The sequence below is a fragment of the Acomys russatus genome, chromosome 28 (assembly GCF_903995435.1).
Source record: "Acomys russatus chromosome 28, mAcoRus1.1, whole genome shotgun sequence".
Lineage (NCBI taxonomy): Eukaryota > Metazoa > Chordata > Mammalia > Rodentia > Muridae > Acomys > Acomys russatus.
This window is the reverse complement of record NC_067164.1, coordinates 38,605,080-38,620,869: the sequence shown is the minus strand read 5'-3', so window position 1 is coordinate 38,620,869 and position 15,790 is coordinate 38,605,080. Positions and strand designations below refer to the sequence as shown.

At 43.9% G+C, this 15,790-nt stretch overlaps 1 protein-coding gene across 3 annotated transcripts in view; it reads left to right on the top strand.

Annotated features, from left to right (window-relative positions):
* Positions 1 to 15,790, top strand: part of Mapk10 (mitogen-activated protein kinase 10) — a 254,254-nt gene that overhangs the window by 121,073 nt on the left and 117,391 nt on the right. For 2 of the 3 annotated variants that reach the window (XM_051170140.1, XM_051170142.1), the window contains exon 3: positions 6,866 to 6,937. In XM_051170140.1, coding sequence (XP_051026097.1) covers positions 6,872 to 6,937 — 66 coding nt within the window. In that variant the 5' untranslated portion in view covers positions 6,866 to 6,871. Of the gene's footprint in view, positions 1 to 6,865; positions 6,965 to 15,790 lie in introns of those variants that run through there. The other variant, XM_051170141.1, reaches the window with a different exon arrangement.

Below are 15,790 nucleotides of genomic sequence, written 5' to 3'. Positions count from 1 at the left end.
TCTGGTTGCAAGTTTTGTTCTGAGAATTTACTGTCTAGATGTGTAAACTCTGCTCCCCAATTGTCCCCCTGTTATGTCAATAAAGCAGCCTGTCAATGAGCAAGGGAAAAAATAAGGCTGAACTTCCTGCCAGCCAGGGGAGGAGGCGTTAAGGAGAGGAAGTAGAGGACTCAGCCAGGGGATTGAGACACTAGTAGAGGCCCAAAGAAGGTCAGGAGCAAGAAGCTGGGGCTGAGGAAGGAGCTGGAGCTGAGGAAGAAGCTGGGGCCGAGGAAGGAGCTGGAGCTGAGGAAGGAGCTGGAGCTGAGGAAGGAGCTGGGGCTGAGGAAGGAGCTGGGGCTGAGGAAGGAGCTGGGGCTGAGGAAGGAGCTGGAGCTGAGGAAGGAGCTGGGGCTGAGGAAGGAGCTGGGGCTGAGGAAGGAGCTGGGGCTGAGGAAGGAGCTGGGGCTGAGGAAGGAGCTGGGGCTGAGGAAGGAGCTGGGGCTGAGGAAGGAGCTGGGGCTGAGGAAGGAGCTGGAGCTGAGGAAGGAGCTGGAGCTGAGGAAGGAGCTGGAGCTGAGGAAAGCTGCAAAGTGCGAGCATCTCTGGGATGTTTGCTGGGAGTGAGACAAAGTAACAGAGGGGGTTAAGAACAGACTAAAACTGCTCCAAGATTGGGCTGTGAAGCCTTGTGTTATAAAAGAGTCTCAGTTATTTGTGTCATAGCCGGGTTAAGAGATAAGCTAAGAGAAACAAACACTGTTTTATAGAAATAACTTGTTTTGTGTGTGACCGTTCAGTTTCCCCAACGTCACTTATTGATTGATTGACTGATTGTCCAATATGCATTCTTGGCACCTTTGTTAAAAACCAATCAACGGAGAGAAAAATGCCACGTTATTTATAAAGGGAAAATCTATCGAATATCAGCATATTTCTCACCAGAAACCTTAAAGGCTAAGAGAACTTTGAATGATGCATTTTAAGTTCAGAAAGAAAATAACTGTCAATCAAGATTCCTTTATCTCCAGCAAAGCTTTCTTTTAGAATCAGGAGAGATGGAGGCTCCCCAGGATGGCCATAAACAGAGGTGATTTACGAGCATGTAATGGTAAAGCTTAAGATATTTAGAGTCCCTAGACAGAGAAGAAGGGAAATAATAAATCTCAGTAGAAAGAGTGAAATATGTCAGAATTAGGAAAGCATCAACAACTCAGAAAACCAGCAATCTTAAAAATAAAGGAGAGAAAAAGAATAGCACAGGGTTTTAAAAAACAAATAGCAGCAACAGAAGCCCATCAAAATAACATAAATTATTACATACTTTAAATACTCCAAATGTAAAAGGTGTTAAATGATTGATTGTATTTGAAACAACAAATGTTTCAGCTGCTTTCTGCGTGTATGAAACTCACGTCACTGGCAAAGGCATATATGGGTCAGCAGTAAACAGAAATGACATTCCAAGCCAAGGAAACGTGAATGCAGACAGGAGTAGCCATACTCAGAGCTGAAAAAGCACATTCCAACCAAAATTAGTCAGAAGAGATAATGTTGCTATATGTTAAAAAAAAAAAAAAAAAAAGAAAAGAAAAAAGAAATAATCCAGGCTGGAGAGATGGCTAGGAGGTTAAGAGCACTGTCTGATCTTCCAAAGGTCCTGAGTTCAATTCCCAGCAAGCACCTGGTGGCTCACAACCATCTATAATGAGATCTGGTGCCGTCTTCTGGTGTGCAGGCATACATGTGGGCAGAATACTGTACAAATAATAAATAAATAAATCTAAAAAAAAAGAAAAAGGAAGGAAGAAAAGAAAAGAAATAATCCATCAAGAAGTTATGATGGCAAAAGTATATATACACACCAAACATTAATGGGCACACAGGGACAGGTAAATTCAAATATGATAGTGAGTGGTGGTTTTATAAGAACGGCCCCTATAGGCTTATGCATTTAAATGCCTTGTTACCAGGGAGTGGCACTGTTTGAAAGGATTTAAAGGTCGGAGGTGTGGCCTGGTTGGAGGAAGTGTGTCACTGGGGGTGGACTTTGAGGTTTCAAAAGCCCACACCTAGTCTCAGTGCTTCTCTCTCTGCCAATGGGTCAGGAAATAGCTCTCAGCGACGGCTCCAGCACCACCTGCATGCTGCCATGCTCCCTGCCTGGTGATGATGTAACAAGCCTTTGAAACTGTAAGCAAGCCCCAATAATGAGATCTGGTGCCCTCTTCTGGAGTGCACACTCACATGCAGGCAGAATACAGTATACATAGCAATATATATACTGTATATATATATATATATATATATATATATATATACATACAATATATAATATATAGGAAATATATATAAATATAATATATAAAAATAAATATATATAATATATTAAAAATAATTCTCTTAACCTCTCTTTTATATTTTAAGCAACTCTGTCAGATGTATACATTTTCCTAGTGACGTTTCCGTTAATGAATGTTGCTATCCTTAGTCTGCTTTTTCCTTCTATGCTGTTTTGTCAGTAATAATATAGGGCAAAAACTCTGTTTAAATTGTGCTTGCTGTATACGTCCCACATCTTTAAACTACCTTTCATTTTGTTGCAATTTAGTTGTGACAGCCTATAGCTCACTTTTCTTTCACTCTATTTAGTGCAATAGTGGCTGACTCAGCTTTTGCTGTCACGGTTTGGGTTAATTTCTTACTGATAGGAAGTAGCTCCTATCTCCCTGAGATGCGTCTAGAACGGTGAAAGTGGTCTGCAGGGGACTGTACTTCAGGCTCACTCACCACCTACGAGGCACTTGGTGACCTTTCCAAGTGTACATCCTAAGCCACACTAATGCTTATGGGAAGAGGAGATGAGAGCTGCTTTTAGTGTCATTTCTTTGTTAGATATGAGAGAAGGAAAGCAAAGACTAATCAATTTGATGAGCCAGTGAGTTGTTACCGGGGTTCCTTAACAGGAGCTCACAGGCACCGGAATGACCCAGAAGCAGCTGTGTCACGGAAAAGGCACAACCACGGAGAAGATTCTCTGACCTGCAGAGTTAGCTGCCTGACAGCTGGACAGAGCCTGCAGCTTCTGTGAGCTGCCTTCTCTGTTGGCTTTTCAGTCTCAGGAGCTTCATCCCCCCCCCCCCCCCCCCCCCCCGCCACAACCCCCTTTCCCCTGGAGGGGATGTTTCAGTTAGGAGGAAACTCACTCCACTGGAGATCCTTCAGGCAAGAAAGGGCAGGCCTGGAGCTGCAGAAGGGCGAGGGGGAAGGGAAAACTGCCCTAGTCGTCTGTATGAGCAAAGTCTAAAACATCCAACAAGGGCATCGGCTTCAATAAGTTAGTTCACCGATCTGTAGGATATGTGACCATCTACAGAAAGTACAGAGAGTTTTAGCAATAAACATTTGGGAAACGAGCCAACCAGAGTTGCATAAAATAAGATCTTTAAGAACATAAAATAAGAAAGTTCCTAAGGAAGAACTTTACAATATATCGGCCCACACACATAAAGCACAAAATATTTCTGAGAGGAGTTGCAGAAAAAAAAATGAGTCCCCAAATTATAGCTGTAGGTAAAATACCTCCAAGTTGCTGGGCTGCACGAAGCTTCTACTTTTCCTAAATTAAACCAGGTCCATTTTATTCAGGCATCTGAAGAGATTTGGGGATGCTGACAATGCTCCTTTTTAATAGCCCGTTTCATCATCACGTTGAATTCTACTAAGCAATACAACTTAACTCTCCATTGTTCTGTCTGTGAGTTTTGTCCAAGTTTTAGTTTTTGTTATTTATTTTACTGTTGCAGAGACGTTGGAGGGAACGCTCTTGCGTGTGTAGCCCGGGGGAAACGCATAATGGCTTCTCTCGAGTATGTGTAGGTGTGGATTTGTTGCATTGTACACTGTGCACAACTGTAGGAAACAATTCTGTTTCTCCTGAGTTCATTTCCAGTTGTATAGCTCTCGAAGTACACAGATAGTGTCTTCCGCTCAGCGCTCCTTGTAAATACTGAAAAATCTTGTTCCAAACTTTCAGCTTCTGATCATTTGGGCAGTATCAAACATGGTTTTATTTTTAACATCATGTGTTCATGGGCATTTTTTTCTATGAAGTGTTCTGAATTTGTTCAGCTTATTTTTCTACTGGATTCTTTGAGTATTTCTTTCTTTTTTTTTTTTTAAGTTGTATGTATAGATTCTGGATAAATTTTCCATTGGTTGTGTGTTTTAAAAATTTTCACAGATTTGTGGCTACTCTCAACAAAACCCCATTAGGTCTTTTCCATAAGCAGGCTTACTAAATTTCATATAGTTTAGCAATGATTTCCTTTATACTTTAGCATATCTGGATGCTATTTATGCCTCTGGCATTCAATATATTTCCTTCTGTAATATTTGCAACTTATAATATTTAAAACTTGACCCTTTCTGAAGTTTTAAAACCTTGTTTTTTTTTTCCCCCTCTGTATAACATGAGGTAGAAATTAAGACTTCTAGAGAAGCTGAGGTATCTTCCCGTTTGCAGGCTTCCAAGCTAGCCTGCCATCCCTCCTGGGTAACAGAGACAATGCAGGCTTCTTGGATCCTAATCAGGTGTTCTGCTACCCACAGCAATGCTGTCAACCGGAAGCTGTTGTCGACACCCAGAACAGCTTCTTGGCCTCAGTTGGAAAACTACCACATGTGTGTTGGGTTGCACACTGCAGAGGAGCATCGAGCTTAGGAGCCCCACGTCCTTTATCAGGGTCAGGAAACATGCCTAACTTGTAGTTCAGGCAGTCACTAGCTTTTATTATACTGGAGACTGATTGGCTCTCCCGTTAGATCTAAGAGGGAGAAGCTGCCTTTATCTTTCAGCATGTCTGCTGCATAACCTTCCTTGAGGCTGAAACAAAAGCAGCCAAGGTTCCTGTTTGCAACACACACGCAAGGGCAAGAGCCCCATGCAGAAGCGTCTTCCTCCAATGGGGCTGACTTTTACTCCCACACGAACAGCCAGTGTCTCATTCATAATTCGACACATGGTTTCCCGTTTCCCCGGTTGTCTACAGTGTAGACCTAACAGGATCTGGTCCCCCAAGCGTGGATCTGCCCCCTTCTAGGCTCCTGCTTCATTTATCTGTACTCAGCGTCTACAGTAGCCTTGTACTCAGACCTGCGCTAACATAGTTCTCTCTCCTACACCTAAACAAGTGTCCAGGCTCTTCTCTGTTCATGGGTGTTTTACCTTAAAAAAAAAATCCTTGTATGGAAGATAAATGTACATTAGCACCTGATGCTAAACATGAGTCCAGCAAGCCAGACCTTGCTTGTGGCTTATTTTACTTCTTCATGAAGTTGCTTTCAAAATTTCCTGCAGTGAGAGTTTTTGCATTTCTCTCCAGTGCCCCCTGCCCACCCAGGTAGACGGAAGCTTGTTTCCTGTGCTCTGCCTAGTCCCTTTCACACATGGGGCTCTAGCCACCAGCTGCTGAGGGCCAAGTGGCAGCTTTGGCTGGTGTGCATTGGTGTGCATCTTGGTCGCCCTTTCCCCCCCTCATTGCTCTCTCAGCTTCTCAGAACATTTCCTGCCCCCTTTTGAACAGCTCAGCTAGCTGTCTCGAGATCTTTTATGCTTCTCCACTAATATATATATTTAGGAGCTTTGACTGCAGAGTGGTTCTCAGGATACCTAATCAATCGCATGCCAGAAACAGAAGCCTTACATCCGTGCTCCTGTTTAAATCCTTTGATCATACAGAACGTTGCCTTGCATACAACGATGTTCAAAAATGTGTCTAATTAAGTGGGCGAAGCTGCCAGGTTTTTCTGACGCCGAATCATTCCCGAGGAATTCGGGGCTTTGTTTGGCATCGCCTTAACATTCTCCTCCTCCTGCAGCCTTGCGGAATTGTTAAATATTTCAAACTCACCAAAAATAGTATAATTTAAAAAAATTTTAATTCCCACCAAGATCAAACAGTTATTAGCAGGGTGCCCAGTTTTTATTTGTTCTGTAGTTAGATGCACTTAAACTAATGGATAGTTTTATTTTTGCATATTTTAAATCTTTAGTAAGTGAGCTTCAGACTTGCTTCCCCCCAAAGCATACTGTTTAAAATTTTATCTGTGTTTATGTACTAAATTCTAATCCAGTGACTCCATATCTTTTGTAGAATTATATTAGACATTTTATTTCTCTTACTAGTACTGTGCCAGTTTCCCATCACTGAGATAATATGGTATGCATTTGTCTCACGGTTTCAGAGGTGTTGGTCTACAAGTCCACGGTGTCGGGGAACGTCTTGTCAGGGAACTTGTGGTGCACAGGGAAGCAGAGCAAGTGAGCACAGCCCCAGTGTCTTCTCTCTTCCAACTAGGCCCCGCCTCCCTGAGTTCCCATGCTCCTTAGCAGTCCACCCAGCTGTGGATCTATCAGTCAGGCTTGTACCAGCATGGCCCAGTTATCTGAACTGTACCATTCCAGAGACCAAGCCTCCAAGCACACGGGTCTATGGGGAACATGTGGTTCCGAACCATAATAAACACCGACTCTACAGTTAGCTACCATACACTTGAGCAAATGTTGCCTAGCATCGAAAGTGTCATATAAATTTTGTATTTGGCCTGAACTTATTAGGAATACCCAGTTCATTATATCTGATCTATATGATTAGGATGAGATCGATCATTATAGCTGATAAAAGATTTTTTTTTTTTACCACATTGCATTATATAAAACTTACAATTTATGAAAAGTTCCTATTATAGATACGGGTGGGGATCATGGTGTGTAGGTGACGTTCACGGTCCCTTGTCTATAACTCACACGATTATAAAATCTAAACCATGAAATGGTTTCGAGTCAGCGACCTGGAAACTCATCCCACGCTTTTGTTCCCTGCAGGTATTTATGACCCTCCGTTTCTTACACTGCTGCAGTGAACCAACCTTGGATGTGAAACTCGCCTTTTGCCAGGTGTGTGTTCCTTACAAGTAAAACAAGGTACAGTACGCTCCCTTGTGTTTCACTGTGGCCGTGCCATTTTCAATCGTACTACACCAAGGTGAGACAGGGTTTCTCTGTGTAGCCTTGGCTGTCCTAGACTCACTTTGTAGCAGTAAAAGTTGCTTGGAAAGTACAGTGAATACGTAGATTTTTATTCCCCCTTCCTAGTCCATTTAGGCAAGCTTAGAAATAAGGAAATCTTTCTGAGTGTGTTTATAGTTAGTCATTCTATAAAATGATTTCTAGTCAGATTTCAACTTTACTTTAAATCTTTAGTACTTCGGCCCAAATCCTTGGGATGCAGCCTTGATAATCAAAGCGCCAGGAACCTGCGTTGCTCTTCCTTTTTCTAAGGGCTGAGGACTCCCAAATTCAGCATCCGATGGCCACCTGTTGTACCTACGAGTGGCACTCAGTTTATTTTTACAGTAGATGGAAAGTAAAATAGAATAGCAACAGCAACAGCCGCAACTGAACATCAGTGGCCAGCGAAGGGGGGTCCCAAAGGTAGCCACTGTGGCTGTGTGAAGTCAGAACACCTCATCTTGTAGTCACGCAAAGTCTTTCACACACATAAAGCAGTTATTTAGGGCCCCTACACACAGGTTGTACGTATAGAACTGTCCTAGCCTAAATCAGCTGTCAAGGTCTCACTGTAGTCCTCGCGTTTACTCTTAAGCATGGCTGGAGATGTGGTGAGGGATTGCACGCTGATCACATTCCCAGGCAAATCAGAGGGCTGCGCTTCTGTCTCTCCACGCTGCTTACTGCTTTTCCCCCCATTGAGCTGAGCCATGAACCGAGCCGTGAACTGAGTCGCATGTGCCCACCGAAAGCAGGTGTGAGAGGTGACTCGGCCTCGTCCGTTATTTTCTACGACTCTCTTCAGTGCGAGGGCGCCATGCTTTTGCTTTACTTAGGTTCTTCCTGAGCATGAGTAGGGTTCCCCGGGTGAAGCGTTTGACCCGCACTCTAAGACTTACTCACCCCATTTATCCACAACTGACCCAGAACTTGGGATTCAAGCCTTTGATGGGATTTCTTCTCTGACAAGAGCTCTGGATGCAGCGAACATAGTTGGAAATGCCGAGGGTACCATTTACTAGTCTCTTCCTTGCCAGTGGGAGTGAATTCCTCGACGTTCTGTGCCTCAGTTTCCTGATTTGTAAATGTGGAGAATAACAGCATCCTGTTAGAGAAAGGGATCGAGCCTGCCCGTGCAGGGCATTGAAAATGCTGCTGGGATGTGCGTGCTTAGTAAGAGCTCGCTGCACTTCTACTCACTCTCCAGGCGCTCCTGTCCCCAAGAGCTCTGAACACTGAGCATGCTCCTGAGAACTCACACAGTCGTGTCTCTAAGCCAGACTCATGCACACAACTGCTCGGTTCCACATCTCCGACTACATGTCAGGAAAGTGTGCCAAACTATTCCGATTCACAGCCAACCTGAGTGAGTGCGGTTGGTCACACCTGTGGCTCCCAGCACTAGGGAGCGGGAGGCAGGTGGTCCATGAGTTCAGGGTCAGCCAGAGCTACATACAGAACTTTTCTCAGAGGCAACAAAACACGGGAATGCTTGCATTATTCCCCTGTCCATTTGTCATTGCGTCAACTCAGGAAACGCTGACCCTATCTTTGCAGTTGGAACAAAACTATGGAGCCGTCTCGTGAGCTATCCCTCATGCCCAACCTGTCATCACACTCTGCTGAATTTAACTCAGCCTGTGCCTGCACTGTCTCTCCAAACACTTTGACTCAAGCCACACTCTCTCTTGTCTGAATTACTACAAAAGCACCTTGCCTTTCCCAGCCCTAAGTGATTTATCGTCAGAGCACCAGTGAGAGCAGCCTTTGAGTTATGCGTGGTCCTGTTACTAGGAACAAAATAACGCTTACCCCAAAAATTTCAGTATCTTTGTATCTTGTAGTATATAGCCTCAAGCCCTTCTTCTAAAGTCTTTATTACCCATCGCCCTAAAACCTGCTCCCCTGAGATTATCCACTGCCCATCCAATTTCCCTGCCTTCCCTTCCCCTTCCCCACCCCTCCCTTATTTGACTTACTACAAGCTCACAGGGATAACTGCACATCTCTTCTACCTCATATACTCAGTGATGTCAGTTTGGTAGGCCAAGATGTCTTGACAGGAGTTTACACAAGAATGAGCCAATATGATGACGTCTCCTTCCTACGCTCTCCTTGTAGAGGAATTTTAACCTGGCGACATGGCTGCTCTAGCAAGGGCTCACATCCAAAGACCAAGGTCCGTGTGATCAGGCTGGGATGCAGACACACCCTTAGCACGCACCTTTAATCCCAAAACAATGGAAGGAAAGTTAGTTTATAGAAGGAAGTAGGAATGTCAGAAAGTGATGTCTAATCGAGGGGCAGACAAAGTGACTAGTCGGAGAAAGATTTGACAGAATGAGTCAGAGACTGGATACAACCAACTCCTAGGAGAACAGGACAGGAAAGAGATGGGATTTAAGAGCAGTGTGTGGAGAGATTAGTAACAGTGTTGAGCAGAGTGTGTGAGGCAGTTTTACCGGGACAGTTTTACAGAAACTGGTGACAGAATCGGGCCAGAGAACGAGGAGTCAGAAGATTAGAACAAATCTGTTCTAGAGTTGGTTTGAAGCCAAGCAGAACAATCCAGTCAGAAGCTGAGAGAAGCCAGATTGAATCAGTCAGCTTGGAGAGGACTTTGGGCCAGAACAACTGAGTTGAAACAGCTGACTGCCCAAGAATGGCTTTTATTAATATATATATTATTTATTATAAATAACAAGCTAATATTGATTATGATATTGCTTGTTGCTTAAGGTGTTGCCACCAGGAGATCTGTTCCTACCCTTGTTGAGAAATTTGTCTTGTGGTGAAAGACATGAAACAAATAACTTCTATTTTCACAATGTGAATGATAAAACGGAGCTGGGGCGTATGAGATGCCAAGTTTCCTGACCTCACCTGAAAACAGAACAGCTCCCTAGCGCCTTGCTCAGATGAGCACACACAGAGCACAAATATGACAGAGCAGATGGAGAGGAAAAGAAACCGGAGTGGGGCTAGGGAGATGGTTCAGCAGTTAAGAGCACCAGCTGCTCTTTTAGAGTCCTGAGTTCAATTCCCAGCAACCACTTGGTGGCTCACAACCGTCTATCACGGGGTCTGATGCCCTCTTCTGTCACCCAGACATACATGCAAATACAGTACTCATGTAAATAAATACATCTTAAAATGAAAATGAAATCCATGCAAGTGGATGAATCCATGTTCAGTGGATGAAACAGGACAGGAGCTGTGGATTTTCCAACAGTGATGAGGAGATGACACCTCCCCTCCCACCTCCTGGCATCTACAACACTTCTCACTTCCTGGAGGTGTCACCATCATGGGTACAGGGCCATCCCTGTACCACACAGGGGTTGTGCAGTGAGGACAAGGCCAGGACATCTCAACCTTGATTCTCATGCTCAGTGTATTTTAATTCAGCAGATGTTCAGCATACAGTTTTGAGTTCTTAAGAAGTAAAAGGAAAGACAGCAGAGGCACGCTGAGTGGAAATTTGCTTCTTTGTCTTTGAAATCTAACTTCTCAGCATCTCACCTCTTGACCATGTTTTGGCTGTTTTACTAATCATGACCATAATTAATCTAACATTTATCTAATCACTATCACTTTCTAAATATATACTGATGACTGCACATTACGAATGATCGTGAAGTGTTTCCTGATTTGGAGAGAGTCTGAATCTCAAGAGTTCCTGGTTTACTGGGCCTGCAGGGATGGCTCAGCCAGGAAAGCAGTCAGTCACAAGCACCAGGACCCGAGTTCAATCCTCAGAGCTCATGTAAGCCAGGCATGGTGGCCCAGAGTCCGAGCCGTGGCAAGAGAAGAGGAGACAGCTGGGCCTGAAAACCACTAAGCACCAGCCCATCTGACTCAGGGCAGTCCCAGTCCAGTGATGACTCAGGGCCGAAGCCATGAAGAACAATTCCTCTGACCTCCACATGCCTGCAGACACCGGGCACAGCGCACCCCCAGATCCATGCACACCTGACCTCCACATGCCTGCACACACCGGACACAGTGTACCCCCAGATCCATGCACACCTAACCTCCACATGCCTGCAGACACCGGGCACAGCGCACCCCCAGATCCATGCACACCTGACCTCCACATGCCTGCACACACCGGGCACAGTGTACCCCCAGATCCATGCACACCTGACCTCCACATGCATGTACACACTGGGCAGAGCGCACTCTCATATCCAGTTTATTGGCCTTAGACACTAAGTAGCTGAGCAGAGCTCATCTGCTTTTCACTGTTCCACAGAAACACTTGGAACTTTGTTTCAAGGAGACATTCATGAACGTGCCGATTGCCGATCGAGATTGGTTATATCCTTTATTCAACACACCTTATCAACATTTTCATTAGCTTGATTTACTCATTCTGCCTTATAGTCCATAAATATAAACACGTGTAATCTGTCAATGTCCAGTATAAGGTAAAATGAAAAAAATAAATGACTCTAAGATTCTTTTCTTCACTTTGTCTGCACAACCCCAAGTTTGTTGAGGTTGGAGTTGGATTATGTTTTATTTTGCAATTTGAGAGCTTAACAATTATATGAACCCTACTGTGCACAGTTCTTATTACCTATTTTTAAAGGCTTATTTTTAAAAGATAGAGAGAGAGAAAGAGGCAGCATATGAGTGAGAGCATGTATGCTGCCTGGCTTGTGAGGGCTGGGGCTGTGAGGATTGTGAACTATATGACTTGGGTGCCAAGAACTGCACTAAAGCCCTCTGCAAGAGTGTTTGTGACCACTGAGCCATCTCTCTCCTGCCCTTTTCAGGTTTTATTTTTAATTAACACACAGCACTTTAAAAATTATAAGCAATGCAATGTAGTACTCCAGAACACGCATATAACGATTGACCTGGGGTTAATGGTCACACCCATCACTCAGAACATTCATTAATTCTCTGAAGCAACCACTATGAAGCTCTTAATGACTTCTGTTGGCATGTAGTATTTTTATTGGGAACCAAATGAATGCAAAAATTAAGAGTTCAGGAAAAGGTCTTTTCAGAAATGTTTGAAATGCGTGTACTGCTTGCAGCAGATCTAGAGATAAGGGGTTACATGAGGCAGTGGCAACACGATACTGCTAAGAGCCCCAGATGCCAGATTTAGAGTTGCAAGATTAGGTGTTGACTCTTGTAGGCTTCAGTCTTGCTTTGAAGAGTCTTTTGACTCTTCTTATACCTGTACCTCTCCTCGGTAGCTGTCCCATGGTGTCCCGTATCCTCAATATCTTTGAGTCTCTTTGCAGCTTAATCTTAACCTTGACATCTTAATAAGATGATGGCTCAAAGCTTTCTTCCAGGATATCTGTCCCCGTTTCACACCGCCTGGCCTCAGTGGCTTTCTGGAACTTTCTGGAACTTGTATTCAAGTTCCATGACCCCATAGCTGCTGTGCTTTGCAAAACCATCACTGTGTGGACCATTCTGCCAAGTTCTGCCACCAGCTTGAGATGTAGTCTGGCCCCTTTTACCAGAGCATTTACACACTCTGGCATCTGGACTTGGGAGGGCACATCCCTGGAAAGTTACTTCTCAATGGGGGAATCCCTTCAGTAACATTCTCAGCTCAGGCTCTCTTGTTTCGAATGCTTCTGCATTTTCTTTTTTTTCTTTTTTTTTTTTTTTTTTTTACATTGGACGCTTACACAGGACCCCTTGGAATAGCTTTCCTATTTTCCTTAGAAGAATACACATCCTTGGTACTAATTAGAGCTGCTCCTTCATATCTGCTCTGCCTGTACTTCTATTCTTGCTCACACTGCTTTCCTCACCAAACGTACACTTTCCGTATCTTTCTGTTAGCCACCATGAGCTGGCATAGAGGGATGAGCGGTAACCAACCCACAGCCCAGGGCTGTGATCTCCTGAAATTTCCTGCATCGACTTAGATTTGCAGCGTGTGGTCAGGAGGCAGTAGAGCAGCAGCCTCTAGACGGTTCCCTAAAGAGTCCCATGAGACAAGCATCCCTGCCCGCATTTCTCCGAGGATTCTGGTCTCCTACTAAAATGGCCCACCAAGCTCCGCTTATAGCAGTGGTTGGTTCTCAGCCTTCCTAATGCTGCGGCCCTTTAATACAGCTGCTGAGGTTGGGATGACCCCCACAACCATAACATTACTTACATTGCTACTTCATAACTGTAACTTAGCTACTGTTGTGGATCGTAATATAAATATGCGATATGCAGTGTATTGATATGTGGCCTCCTGTGGGAGTTGCGACCCACAGTTTGAGAACCACTGGCATATCATATGCGAGGATTTCTGTAGCTCTGGGTTTCTGTTTTTGCGCATTCCTCCCACAAATCACTTCCAGAGACTGTGGTCCTCATGATCAAGTTAATTATAGCACCGTCCCAGTGCTTGGCCCCAGCTTTCTGTATGAGTTCCTGCTTGATGTGACAACATGCTTGACTAAAGCAACTCAAGGAAGGAAGAGCTTACCTTGCTCATGTCTCTGGGGGATGTGGCCATCGCAGCATGGCAGGAGGGGTTTACCTTGCCAATGTCTCTGGGGGATGTGGCCATCATAGCATGGAGGGCACAGCATTTCCAGCAAGTGCCTATGTCACACTGAATCCATAGTCTAAAAGCAGAGAGACATGGATCTTCACTCTCATCCAGTTGTTTTTCTTCTTTCTTTTTTAAGTCCAGAACTTCAGCCAACACATGCTTCCACTCACACTTAGAACCTCAGCCCACACATGCTTCCACTCACACTTAGAACCTCAGCCCACGCATGCTTCCACTTACACGTAGAACCTCAGCCCACGCATGCTTCCACTCACACGCAGAACCTCAGCCCACACATGCTTCCACTCACACTTAGAACCTCAGCCCACGCATGCTTCCACTCACACGTAGAACCTCAGCCCACACATGCTTCCACTCACACGCAGAACCTCAGCCCACGCATGCTTCCACTCACACGCAGAACCTCAGCCCACACAAGGCTTCCACTCACACGCAGAACCTCAGCCCACGCATGCTTCCACTCACATGCAGAACCTCAGCCCACACAAGGCTTCCACTCACATGCAGAACCTCAGACCACACAAGGCTTCAACTCATACTCTGAGCCTCAGCCCACGCATGCTTCCACTCACATGCAGAACCTCAGCCCACGCATGCTTCCACTCACACGCAGAACCTCAGCCCACACAAGGCTTCCACTCACACGCAGAACCTCAGCCCACGCATGCCTCCACTCACACGCAGAGGCGTGTCTCCTCAGTGCCTCCAAATCTAGTGATGTTGACAATAAAAAAGAGAAAGTTATTTTATCTTTCATATTTTCATAAACTTCATAAAAAATTTCAGGTGACTTTTTACCATTTAGGAAGAGAAATTTTACTTAAACCTTTCCTTTTACTAGGTTTTTACTCTCACATATTTAATGTAATATAGCTCTGAGTTCCTTTATGTATGTTTTGATACATAATACTTAATTTTACTTTAGTAACCTAAAAAACACAGCGTGCATGCCTTTGCTTGCCTGGCTGTCTGGGATAAGATATCACACAATGGCGAGACAGTCAGAATATCAACACGCACATATTTCCTGATGCAATAATTCACTGCTGTGTTCACTGTCATGGCAACTGTCCTCCTGCATTTATGGATGAAGCTTGTATTGCTTAATGATATATATTTTTATTCTGTCTACATGGAAATAAGGCTATAGTAAATTTAGTGCTCCATTTCTGCTCTATACCCTGGAATATTTTTTTCTAAAAAAAAAAAACAAATAAACTATGAGATATCCATTTCTGTTATAATAGGCTCTGTTACATGGCCTACAAGTTATAAAATTCAGTTTTGTGAGTGCGAGGGTTCCATATTGCTTCATTAGGAAAGCATGCTCCATTTACTTAAACACAAAAAGGTCAAATTTTAGCTTCTTGTGCAATAAGCTGAACTTGCTTGTAAATGCACCTTGGCATTGTAAGTTTAATTATACTCAAAGTTTCAGTCAGACTGAATAAAGTCATGGTTTGCTTTTTTTTTTTTTTTTTTTTTTTTTTGTCTTTGTGCTGTAAAATTCCCTGGAACTGTCCATGGTTTCAGTGCATGGTTCCTCTGTAACCATGCTCACTAAAAGACGTATGAAACACACAGATTCCACTTTAGTCTAAATTGTGTTCATCTGTAATTATTTGCACTTTAGATATACTATTTTCATGCTTATTACCCTTGTGATAGAAGGCATTGGAAACGGGAATGAAGTTACAGTCTTTGTTTAACTGAAAAATGACTACCTAAGGCTGGGGACATGACCAAAAGAGGCTACATTTTTAAAAAATGACTTATTTATTTTATTTTATTTGTGTTAGTGTTTTGCCTGCATGTATATCTGCAAGAGGGTGTTGGAACCCCTGGAACTGGAGTTACAGACAGTCGTGAGCTGTCATGTGGTTGCTGGGAATTGAACTCAGGACCTCTGGAAGAGCAGCCAGTGCTCTTAATGGTTGAGCCATCTCTCCAGCCCGAGGCTGCATTTTTAAGTAGGCCATGTGCGCCCACCAGCACTTCAATTCCAAGTTCTAAATTCCGAAGTCTACATTTTTAGGAGTTCCTATTCTCTAAAATGTTAATGTTATTTGGTTACATATCGCTAACATTCCAAAAAGGTCAAAGCATCTGTGCACCTCTAGGACAACATTTTTGTGGTTGGTTTTCGGAGCTCCACATTGATTTCAGGAACTTGTACCCTCTAGGCCAGTGTG